Source organism: Mustelus asterias, chromosome 1, assembly GCF_964213995.1.
Source record: "Mustelus asterias chromosome 1, sMusAst1.hap1.1, whole genome shotgun sequence".
Taxonomy (NCBI): domain Eukaryota; kingdom Metazoa; phylum Chordata; class Chondrichthyes; order Carcharhiniformes; family Triakidae; genus Mustelus; species Mustelus asterias.
In genome coordinates this window covers 67,889,348-67,902,602 of record NC_135801.1, presented here as the reverse complement: position 1 = coordinate 67,902,602, position 13,255 = coordinate 67,889,348, and the positions used below count along the sequence as shown (strand labels likewise).

General features: G+C 41.4%; 1 protein-coding gene across 1 annotated transcript in view; it reads right to left on the bottom strand.

Annotated features, from left to right (window-relative positions):
• Window positions 1-13,255, bottom strand: part of egf (epidermal growth factor) — a 105,281-nt gene that overhangs the window by 75,775 nt on the left and 16,251 nt on the right. The window contains exons 4-6 of the mRNA XM_078234800.1: window positions 10,490-10,671; window positions 6,955-7,185; window positions 1,897-2,099 (exon numbers count right to left, since the gene is read on the bottom strand). Of these exons, the coding sequence (XP_078090926.1) occupies window positions 1,897-2,099; window positions 6,955-7,185; window positions 10,490-10,671 (616 nt within the window). The remainder of the gene's footprint in view (window positions 1-1,896; window positions 2,100-6,954; window positions 7,186-10,489; window positions 10,672-13,255) is intronic.

Genomic DNA, 13,255 nt, shown 5'->3' with positions numbered 1-13,255 from the left:
AGTGTGGCGACTAGAGGATTTTCACAGTAATTTCAGTGCAGTGTTAATGTAAGCCTACTTGTGACACTAATCAATAAATTTAAACTTAATCAGGTTCAGGTGAACATTTGAGATGCACTGACTCAATCTCTTCCAGTTTGCACGGGTCTCCATTGTACCATTGTGGACAATTAATCAATATTTTTGTCATTGTCACAACTTTTCTTTTTCTGATAATTTACTGTAAGAGCTGGTCTCATTGCCATATTTGGCAGTCTGCAGTCTTGTGTGCTGCAAATCAAAATCTCTTTGCCTGTCGACTTGCAAAATGAGAGGTTTGGTCTTATATTACAAAGCAACTTGGGTTGGCCTGATATGGACATCAGTGCTTCTGCACTTTGGACCAGAGCAACCCTACTTTTCCTGCATCCGCTAGCCTCTATATAAATCATGATCCACAAGGCCCTTTCATACACTCACATGCCTCTCTCATGTTTTACTGAACCTAATTTTCATCTTTCAAAGTTTGAACCAAATTATCTGGCTCAGTGGGCAGAATTTGATGCCCTCCCACAAGATGAGTTTGGTGGTGACGGGGCTTAAGTGTGTGAAAACGCTGCATTCCTTCCCACCCCAACTCCGACCCCAATTAAGAACAAGGTGGGAAATACCCTACCAATAACTGAGGCTCTTAAGTGGGAGATTAATACTAGCCATTATCAATATTAACCCAATGGCAGACAGGGGCTCACCGTGTGGTGAACATTACAAGCAAGCCTGGCATGTAATTCACGCACAATGACACCCAAAACCCTCTGAATGTCAACATTTACTCACTCCTCACTTTAAAAAAAAAAGCTTCCTATTCTTCCACTCTTTCAAAAAATAGACCATTTCATAAATTGCCTACCCCTCCAGTGATAGGCAGCTTATGGGCATTAGGAACACCCACCTGCACCAGTGCAAAAGAGTTCTTGGTCCAGGAGACCACAGATGTCAGCAATGGGGAGGCGATGACCTAGTGGCATGATCGCTAGACTATTAATCCAGAAACTCAGCTAATGTTCTGGGGACTTGGGTTCGAATCCCGCCACGGCAGACAGTGGAATTTGAATTCAATAACAATATATCTGAAATTAAGAATCTACTAATAACCATGAAACCATTGTCGATTTTCGGAAAAACCCATCTGGTTCACTAATGTCCTTTAAGGGAAGGAAATCTGCCATCCTTACCTGGTCTGGCCTACAAGTGACTCCAGAGCCACAGCAATGTGGTTGACTCTTAACTGCCCTCGGGCAACTAAGGATGGGCAATAAATTAAAAGCAAAATACTGTGGATGCTGAATCTGAAACAAAAACAGAAAATGCTGGAAAATCTCAGCGGCACACAAGGCTGCAGACTGAGCTCTGACAAAGGGTTATGTGGACTCAAAACGTTGATTCTATTCTCTCCCCACAAATGCTGTCAGACCTGCTGAGATTTTCCAGTATTTTGTGTGTCGGGTAATAAATGCTGGCCAGCCAACGATGCCCATGTCCCATGAATGAATAAAAAAAAGGGGCTGCCATGGAAACGTAAGCCTGCTGAGGCACATGTGCTCATGCACATATCGTGAGGGCTGATCATCTGCCTGTTGGTGGAGATCTCCCTTGGAGCTAGTTCTCTGTGTCCATCCCCTCTAGCCTGTAAAGCAGCATGTGGCTGAAGAGAAGACAGCTGGAACCCCTGCCTCTTGCAGTAGCCTCTTTCAGTCACATATATAAAATACAGATCTGTGTGTTCCTGTGCCAATCTGCACATGGCTCAAGTAGTAATTCAGAAATTATTAGCAGAGAATTGCAAGGCTACAGAACATTCTAAATAGATGAAAGCTTCACTGAAACACAGTAAAGTTGTTAGTCAAAAGTCTGTACCTGATGAATGGAAGGCTGATTCTGTTGCTGGTTGGCGGAATGGATGCACTATTTTGACATCAGCCGGAGGCAAAAAGGATGGTGCGGGTCTGATGGTAACAATGTCTTTCCCAGTGTACTTGTCTGCTCGATGAATGGTGCCAGTTTTCCAATCTGAGTAATAGATGTTCTCCGCAAAGACAGACACTCCAAATGGACGGTGACTGTTCAGATAGAAGGAGACATGGCAAATCATGCAGATGATGTTTCGGGTTTTCTTCCTGAGTGTCACAAAGTGCCAATTCCTTCTCCTAAATTAGATCAAATGACGCCTCCTCCCTCATGAAATGTATTTTAGCACAGAAAACAAGACTCTGTGCTTAAAAATAACTAACCGCTGTGACTCCTAAATTTAAAATGGAGGTAGAATAAGTTTAGGGAATTATAGACAAACTAGCTTAATGCCAGTAGTAGGAATGGTGATGGGATCTTTACTCGAATGGTTTTAGAAAAACAACTAAAAACATTATAAAGCACAGATTCCCAAAGGGAAAATCTGTGGGGAGAGGAGCAGAGTTAACTGATCGGTGACCTTTCATTAGTCTGATCTGAAATGTTAATTGAGCTTTACTCTCTGTGGATGCTGACAGTTCTGCTGAGTATTTCCTATTTTTAGCACACATTTTCAGCATATTTCATTTTTGATTCTGAAACAGAAGGTCTTGCTTGACCAGTCTTATAGAATTCTTGACAGAAATGGTAGAAATGGCAGATTAACAGTAATGTAATCTATGAGCTGGGTTTTGCCACGGGCTTTGGCACTCTGATGACCAGACTAAACGAGTTCACACTTAATGGCAGCAAGACCAGCAAATTAATCTTCTGGGAGCCCGCCTTCTAAATTGGCCGCCTCTGTATTTGTTTCCAATTGAGGAGAGTGGATGGGCTCCCACTGCTCTCGGCCCAATCAGAAGGCTTTGCATCTCTGGAACCTCGGCAGCTGTACTGGGAGAAGTGGGCACTACTGAGGCAGGACAGGGACTACAAGAGTGCTTCAACATGGTGGCACAGTGGTTAGCACTGCTGCCTCACAGCGCCAAGAACCCGGGTTCAATTCCCGGCTTGGGTCACTGTCTGTGCGGAGTCTGCACGTTCTCCCCGTGTCTGCATGGGTTTCCTCCAGTGTTCTAGTTTTCTCCCAGAAAGACGGACTGGTTAGGTGCATTGGCCATGCTAAATTCTCCCTCAGTGTACCCGAACAGGTGCCGGAGAGTGGCGGCCAGGGGATTTTCACAGTAACTTCATTGCAGTGTTAATGTCAGCCTACGTGTGACACTAATAAATAAACTTTAAAAATAGCATGGGTACAGATCGTAGTGGCTTTACCTTGCTGTTGCTGAAGAAACGCAAGCAGACACTTGTCGACAGCAATGCTAACATGAGTTACATTTTGGTCAATTTGTTTGATCAAAACAAGATTGATAAGTTGGGCTGGGCTGCAAGGCCATGGAAACATCTCTACTGGACCGGGTTCACCCAGGAAAGTTCCCTGGTGGAGGGAATGCATTGGGGAGCCATCCAAACACGGCTCCCACAGTTAGAAGATTTCAGCCAATACGTTTAGATTTTCAATAAGGTACAATGCAGAAGGCTCATGATGAAGGCCAGAGAACATGTGGTGCCAGAGGATAAATAGCAGAACAGGTAGCAACTTGATGACTAAACAGGAAACAGAGTAGGAGTTAAAGGCAAATTCAGATTGGCAAATGATGCAAATTGATGTTCCTGAAGGTTCAATTCCGGAACAACCGTTGACGTAAATGATTGTGACTCGGGAATTAGAACTGTGATTTCAAAATTTCTGGAGAACACCCAAATTGGGGATATGGTTAATACAAGGGAGGACTGCGACTGAATGCAGGAAAATAAATGTACAGTATCAGTGTGCAATTGACAAATGAATTTCAGTATAGATGTTGATGCGACAAAGGGACATACTCCCTGGAGAATAATTATATAAATGGAGTCGCGGAACAGAGGGTTCTGGGGATACAGGAATACAAATCACTAACAGTAACGATGCTGGTAAAAGGCTATTAAAAAAACCAACAAAGTAATGGAGTTCATTTCTAAAGGGGTGGAATTGAAAAGTAGAGAATTTATATAGTTTATTCAGTACAAATTGGTATCAAATTAGAACCGATCTGTGGTAGGAGCCCATGTCTCACAGTAACTGGACTGAGACTACACATCTCACTTCCTCTTTCCATCAGAACCAACTATTCTTTTCAAATATAGAATCCCTGCAGTGTAGAAGGAGGCCATTCGGCCCATCAAGCCTGCACCAACACCAATCCCACCCAGGCCCTATCCCAGTGGCCCACACATTTACCCTCGCTAATCCCCCTGACACTAAGGGGCAATTGAGCATGGCCAATCCACCTAACCCACACATCTTTGGACTGTGGAAGGAAACCGGAGCATCTGGAGGAAACCCACACAGACACGGGGAGAATGTGCAAACTCCACACAGACAGATACCCGAGGCCGGAATCAAACCCAGGTCCCTGGCGCTGTGAGGCAGCAGTGCTGACCACCGTGCCATCGTGCCAAAAGAAAAGATGTTCACCCCATCTCTTCAGTCTGGATTTAAACTCTGATCCCATAGGTGGAAGGGTAGTGCCAAGATTCAAATTTAAATCCCAGAGATAGAAAGCCTCTAGATATTAACTTATCCCAAACATTTTTACATTTTGCACACAAAGGCAGTGATACATACAAAAATAATCCTCTGACTGTCTTCCTCTTTATAATTTGAACAACAAAAATAACTGGAATTTATATATTTCACAGTAGTAGAGGGATACAATGTTTTAGGAATGGAATTCCAGGCCTTAGTGCCTAGGGGAGTGAAGGCACAACCTCCGATGGAGGGACGGAATGAGTGGGCTGTGTATGATAGGCCAGAGTTGATGTAAGACAGAACTCCTGATAGGTTTTAGATCTCGGAGAAATTATACAAATAGGAAGGGGTGGGGTCATATAGAGATTTGAGCATGAGAATTGTAAATTTGAGGCAATGGTGGACCAGGAGACAATGTAGGTCATTAAACTCATGGGTGGGCATGATTTGGTATAGGTTAGAATACATATAGAGAGCACTGGATGAGATTAAGAATATGGAGGGTGAAAGATGGGATTCTTGCTGGGAGAGTTTCCCTTCACTTCCTTCATGGCCATGTCAGCTGTGGCTCAATTGGTAACACTCTTGCCAATGGAAAGTTGTGGGTTCAAGTCACACTCCAAGGGCTTGAATGCAAAATCTAGGTTGACCCTGTCACTGCAGTACCTAGGGAGTGCTGTGCTGAAAGAGGTGCTGTTTACACAAAGGAGATGTTATATCTAGGCTCCATTTTCCCTCTATGGGATCAGAGTTTAAATCCAGACTGAAGCGATGGGATGAACAAAATATCCAATAGAATCCCTGAAAGAAGGTTGAGCCATTCTCCTTGGTGTCCTGGTCTATATTTATCCCGCAACAAACATTACGAAAACACATTATTTATTATTACCACGTATCTGTTTGTGGAACCTTGCAGTGTGCAAATTGACTAACCCGGTTTCTGTCTAATCCAAAGAAGGATGCTTCGCAATGCAGCATTCCCTCAGCACTGCATCAAAGTGCAATGTTTTGGAGCAGAAGTTGAGCACACAGTGGGCAGAATCTTCCGGCCTCGCTCACCCCGAAACTGGAAAATCCCACCCGAAGTCAACGGACCTTTCAATGGTCCTCCCGTCGCCCACTTCGATTCCCGTGGTGGGCGGGACGGTAAAAGTCGCTCCAGTATGTCAACTGAACCAAACTGATACTTATATGCTTATGATGTAATGGATTTTACTTTTAGGGAAGTGTATTGTGGAATAGAGAGGAACTATCATAACATCCGCATATTGGGGGATTTTGTTTCTTGGACTATGATGTGTAAAATTTATTTACTGGTGAAATGTGTTGGGGAAAATTGGAATTTAAGACAAAAGCTTACGTAAAGCAACTGGGCAATAATGAAAATAACCAATCGAAGAGAAGATGATGAAGAAAAAATTTGACAAGCACACATAGTGTGTGGTGAACCATTGTTGGTTCCCACCAGGTAGTGCTGAGCCATGGTCTGGCCAGTACTATGAGTCTGTAGATATGTTACTGTTGGGGTTAGGGTTGGGCTGTTCTACCTGTTAATATAGTCCTATGGTACACCCCAATCGGCTCCGCCTCCTGGGAGAGGTATAAAGGTCACTGCTCTGTCTGGTGACCCTTTAGTCTGGGATCGTATACTGTATATAGTAGCTCTGTTATTGTTGGCAATAAAAGCCTTTATTTCCCGAGTACATCTAGCCTCTCGTGTGTTATATCGCGCATCATTGTGATTATAATGTAAATGGCAGATGTGATGCACACAATAGACACATGAGGTTATTTTATAGCGAGTGTATGGATTCAAAGCCAAGAGTTTAGGAATTTAAATTGTACATGCACAATCATCTTGATCCATCTAAAATAAAGCAGATATGTTAAAAAAATCAGAACTAATTGTCACAATTGTTGGTAAAATATAACAGTACTATCAGTGTCTCCATGCATCTTTTGACAAAACGGTAGAAACCGGTATCAGCACAGCAGTCTTTCCTTGGAATTTGCTGCACCTTACATTACTTAGTGTATGAAAATTAAGTCCTGCAGAAACTGTGCACACGAGGAAGTAATTTAAATGTCCGTAGCCTGGAAAGTGTTAGTCTGATATTACTGAAGAGATAATACATTGGTTTCTAGCCTAGTATACACATTAATCATTTCAAATTAATAGGTTAATGTGTCCACTGAAACAGCAGGCAATATATTTTCGCATCAATGGTCATATTTAATGATTAACATCTGGGCTAATATGTTTCAGTGAAGTACATTGTACACAGGGTAAGAAGTGGTGTTGCAATGGAGTGAAGGTGTTTAATTATGTATATGCAATATACCAAATTGAAGAGCAATAACGAAGTCACAAGGTGCAAAGAAAACATGCCACTTACTGCACTGATTGTCTTAAGATGTGAGCTGAATCTCCATTGTAATCACATGACCTGAAGCTGTTTGAGATATTCTCAGCATCGCTTTGAACCCAGAAGAGTCGCTTGTCAATAAGGTCCAGTGTTAAAGTCTTCACTTTATTCATGGTCTTGAAAATGGTGACAACTTCAGTGGCTTTTAGTGTCGCACGATGGATACTTGGAACAGAGTCTTCTGAAGCCCAAAACATGTACCTTTGAATAAGATTATGTAGTTGGATTAATTATCACAGTAATTTTGCTTTCTCTGAGACTTGATGATGTGCAGAGTTGGCTGTAGGATGGTGTGTAACATAATATAAAAGAATGAAGCATGTGACACAATAAGAAATAGAAAGAAATGTAAAATGTTAATGAATTGACACGGCAAAGAGCATCACGGGTTACTTGGTACCTGAAGCTACAATGACTAATACAATAATGAGGTTGGCTGAGATTCCTGGCCAATAGATGCATTAGCTCAGGAGGTGATTCTGTTTTGACAACTGAAGTGAATTGTTGACTTCACTTGATTGACATCTTTAAGTGGTTATAAGAAACAAACTAGCTATGTAAACAGACATGAGCATATGCTTTGTCCACCTCATGTATCACTAGATGTGGGAAAGAAACAAGAAAAAAGCTGTGAAGTGTTTGAAGGCTCTTATTTTGATACATTAATGGTCTGTCTGATTAACAATTTTATACGTTTGTAGGATTAGCAGATTTTTCCAAAAGAGGATTTGAGAATGGGTATTTTCTTTCTTGTTTTCTGACAGTTGCACACATGCCATTGTTATTTATGGTTCATTGGTTACATGCATCGTCCATACTAGGTGAATGGGTGTGGAAGGGACATGAACTGACATTGAGTTGGCATGGACAGTATAGGGGAGTGTCTGGGGATGTGATTTGCCATCGAGTTGGCGTGAATAGCACAAGAGTTCATGGGGCGGGTGGGGGCATGAGTTGGAAAGGAAAGGGGAATGGGGATATGGTTTTGAATACAGCTTTCAGAAGCATCCTGAATCCAGACTGTAGTTGACAACTCCTCTGAGAGGTAATGAACCTTGAGTTATGGATAAGCTGCCCTGGCTCCACAAAAATTGCAGGGGGTCAGGAGATATCCAGGTAGGGTTGGAGGCTGCAGGCTCACTATTTGCACCCTTATCCTGAGCCAGCAAAAATTGGAGGTACCGGGAATTGGGTCAGGAATCCTGGAAATGGGTCCTGTCCACCATTTTTAAAACACTGGCCTAAGTCATCCTCAGTGACAGGATCAGTAATCATGGATATTCTGATTAAATTGCTGAATAGCATGTATAGACACATGCGCAATCTTTATTATCAGTTGATGGTTTTACCAACATATTTCCCCCCATGTAAAGATTTTATACCAGTTCTGAACCTGTGATTCCTCACACAGCGAGTTCCCTGTTTTGTCCATCCTGAACGGAAAAGTTATCGAATCAATGGGAAATAAATCACCAACATAAAAGAATGAAGCGTGTGACACAATAAGAAATATAAACAAATGTAAAATGTTAAGAAATAGAATAATATCAACAAAAGAGAGGGCATTAACATTGTAAAATACTGGAATTGCTTGCATTTATATGGCGCCTTTTGGATTCTTAAGACTTTAAAATTGCTTCACAGCCAAGGTGTTCTTTCATAGACAAACAGGACAGGCACAATTTGCACACAGCAAGGCCTACAAACAAAAGTATTATACATGATCAGTTAATCCATTTTTAATGGTATTGGTTGAAGGATAAATTTTGGGTCCAGAGAATTTCCTGATCTTCTTTGAATAATGGAGAGGATGATTTAGTCTACCTGAGAGCATCACAAATCAGAAAATAATAGTATAACCTGAATGAGATCATTTACCACAATAAGCAGAAACAGAGACTATCAGCTACAAATAATACAAAAGGAATAGGGCCTGGGTGGGATTGTGGTTGGTGCAGACTCGATGGGCCAAATGGCCTCCTTCTGCACTGTAGGGATTCTATGATTCTATGATTCTAGGGTAAGTTGTGTTTATTGTGATAAATTGCATCTCTGTCACAGGCAAAGAAGAGAAACGGTCAAAATTCAGACCAGCTGAGAAGAAGCTAAACACAAAAACACTTGTGTCAGCTCCTCAGTGTGGAATCCCAATAACTCCGCAGCTGGAATGTGATCTCCGTGTAGCTTAACAGCAGCATTCCTTCACAAATCAGTTCCCAGACGCGGAAATCATTACAGGAGGGAGCATTCCTCTGAATGCTCTTTTCATCATAACTGCTATTTAAAGTATCTGAGGAAAAGTTCTACTGGTCTGAATTTCCTTGGGATTCTCCTGATTTCCCGCTATTCCTTTGTTGGGAGGCCAGGTAAACAGCCTTTTAACACAATTTGTATGCGAATCATTTTGAATCTTTCTTCTCCTTCCATTTATTACCTTTTAGTGGGAATGCAGTGCTGTCAAGGTGCAGTGGGGTCGTTTTTCAATTTGGTGTCCGAGGATAAAACATTAGGCATCAGCCAGCCATTCTCTGAAGCACTCGAGTGAGTTTGCAGTCAAAAATCAATGCTATTGTTAAGCCTGGATGGCAAATTAAAATTCTACCCCAGTATCGCAGAGTTGGGAATCGGACACTATTTCTCTTCAGGCATCTCAGTGTCAGCATCAAACAATAAATCAGGCCAGCTATAGTATCAGATAAAAGGAGGATAATGCTTCCTCTTCATTGTCCAAGCAAAGCACACATTGCTGGATAACATTTCCTTTTCTAACAGTAACTATCCTGTGGTCATGTTGAATTGGATTGTCAATCACTGACAAATTGTGCAGTGTGTTGCGTTCTCCAACAGTGCCCACCTGAAACTGCTCACATTCATTTCTTTTAGGGTCCTTCTGGCCAGAAAAGAGAAACTACTCACACACCATCATTCTAGGTTTCAAATTCAAATCCCGGGGATATCCAACTCTCACACAGACTCCAAAGAGTATAAATAACCTCTGCTCCTGATTCACTGCTTCACATTCACTCTAAGAGTGGTTCGCAGAACGTAGAATCCCTACAGTGTAGAAGGAGGCCATTCAGCCCATCACGTCTGCACCAACTCTCTCTGACAGTGTGCCTTTCCAATTCCTTTCCCTCACCCTATCCCTATAACCCCATACATTTGCCATGGCCAATCCACCTAACCCGCACATCTTTGGACTGTGGGAGGAAACCGGAGCACCCCCATGCAAACACGGGGAGAACGTGCAAACTCCTCACAGACAGTAACCCAAGGCCAGAATTGAACCCAGGTCCCTGGCATGTGTGGCAGCAGTGCTAACCACTGTGCCACCAGGCCCATGTGTTCTCTCATCTGCTGACTTTGGCTCAAAACCTTAATGGAAACACTTTTAACACAGCCAATTTTCCGAAGACCGACTGACACCAATTTCACCTGATTTTCCGCACATTTGGAAAAATTGCCTTTAAATCTGGATAACAGAAAAGATTAACCAAAGTCCTACCCTTGTTCTGGATCGACCACGATGACAGTGGGAAAAGTCAGTTCTTTCAACAGGATCTTAGAATTCTTCCCATTCAAGTCTGCCGTTTCAATCGTTCCTTTCTTTTGATTGGTCCAAATGATGGTGTTGTGTAACCAATCCACAGCAAACCCTGACAGACCTTTCCCTACAGCACGTATATTCTGTGATGCAAAGAGGACAGGTTAATTACCCTTTGATGTTTTCCTCAAAAATATCATAAAACAGATGAAATAATAATAATGAGAATTCAGTCCAGGTGATAAAGCATTAATCAATTGTTCTTTGCAGTGCTACACCTCCTTCTTTAGAGAATTGGCATTAATTCAGCACAGGTATCAATCCTTAAGTTACAAAACATTATGGCAAATTTATTCAGCAAAATAATTGTTGCATGCAAGGTTGCAATTGACCGTATGCCTGTCAGTGCAGCTAGGATAGTACTTCCAGAACCATTTCTGAATCATTGTTCAATTTTCTTAATTGCATTAGGAGCAGAACAGAGTGAGTGGGAATAAATTAATCTCCAGGAAAGCACAAAACAGGTCATTGGGAATTGCATTTTACTCCACATATTCTGCCCTTTTATCATCCATTTCATGCTTTCATCAAAGAAATATTTCACACCCAGTGTCTTCTTAAAATGGATTTTTCAAGTGTCTAAGAAAGTCTATGCTCCCAGTGTTGGAGCCTCACCTACTCAGAGCATATATCAAAAATTCAAGTATGTGCCTCTCAGGAAATTCAGGTCTTTTATTTTATCAAATGATCAAAAACACATATACTAACATCTTGATCTGTAGTGTCAACTGCTAAAATTAACCTTACATAGGATGAATGGTGATAGCCTAGTGGTATTATCATTAGTCCATGAAACTCAGCTAATGTTCTGTGGGACCTCGGTTCAAATCCCACCACAGCAGATGGTGCAATTTAAATTCAATTTTTAAAAATATCTGGAATTAAGCATCTACTAATGACCATGAACCATTGTTGATTGTTGGAAAAACCCATCTGGTTCACTAATGTCCTTTAGGGGAAAAACATCTGCTGTCCTTACCTAGTCTGGCCTACATGTGACTCCAGATGCACAGCAATGTGGTTGACTCTCAATTGCACCTCTGAAATGGCCCAGGGAAGGGCAATAAATGCTGGCCAGCCAGCGATGCCCATGTCCCACGAATGGATAAAAGAATGTCTGAATATTGCTGATGAAGTTTCATTAGAAATGATATGCAATGCAATTTATGTTTGATTTCTCTTACAAATTTCTTGTGGTCTTTTATTTCTTTCTTCCAGTTCCATTAGTTCAATTCATTTCAATTTATTTTACAATTTCCACCATTATTCCTTTCTTGGCTCCTCCTGACTTTGTACACAAGCAGATCCTGAGCTTGTGAGATCACATAATTTAACTGACAAGGTATGCTTCATGTCTACATAAGGCCCACATTCAGGGAGTATGCTGATAAAGGGAACGGGTTGCAAGGTTTAATCCGGTATCTTCTCAGACTGCTGGGAACATTTGAAGGGATTTGCTACTTAATTTTTAAAACAACTAAAATACTTTAAATTTTTAAAATACTTGTCAGCCTCAGAATCAGGCGTGGGCGGGTACAGAAATAGTGAGGATTTGGAAATGGCTATCCAAAACAAGCAAGGCTAGTGGGAGTGACCAAATGAAGTATTGGACAAATGAAGGAGCAATCTTGACCACATGTTTGATAACTGATAAAGATGTGTTCAAAGGAAGCTGCCAATCAAGACTATCTCACAGTACAATATATAACAGATTGATAGCCCAAGACTGCTTGCCTGTTGCTCTGTTTCACACTTACTACTTGCCTATGCCACAGTGTTGATGTTTAAATATAACTGTACTCCAGTAGAGCACACATTCAAGCTGCAATGTGCTGATTAGGTGCCTTGGCCTTGCTAAATTCTCCCCCAGTGTACCTGAACAGGCGCCGGAGTGTGGTGACTCGGACATTCTCACAGTAACTTCATTACAGTGTTAATGTAAGTCTACTTGTGACTTACATTACATTACTTGTGACTTACAATTACATTACGAAGGAGCCAGAAAATCCATACCAAAGTTACATTAAAGGAGTGAGAAAGACAAGCCCTCAAAAATCATTCTCACAAATAATAACCTTTTCAGAAATATGAAAAATCGTCAAATAATACCTGTTCAAAATAACCCAAGCTAACCTTGCACTAGAGTTACTTCACACATGAACCTTCCCAAGCTTATATTCTAAATGGATGCACTAAAAATAAACAAACAAAACGGGGCAAACCCTGCAGGATTGTGTGAACTGCTCAATGAAATGCTTTTAACACCGAATCTGGAGTTTTGAGTATGACAGAGCTTAAGCCCTCCAACATGCAAATGAAACACAAGAAAGAGTAACCCAGCTGAACATGGGTACAGAACCTGCTCTCCTGTCTCTGCAATCTCCCTCCATGCCTGCTCTTCTCTGAAAAGCTAAGTAGAAGGAACTTACATCAAAAAGTACATTCAACTTTCAAAACTATACCAAATGTTACCCCATTGCTCTGAGAAATTAATTTCTCTCAGTACCTACTTTATACAGTGCAGACCTTCTTGAAGATAGATTTAATTATTCATATCACTCATGAGTATAACACACACATCTTTTTTCAATTCTGTAACATTTGAAATCAGCCATTTTATAGTTTATTTCTGACAGGTCCGATAAACATTAATCCAAATCTATTGGC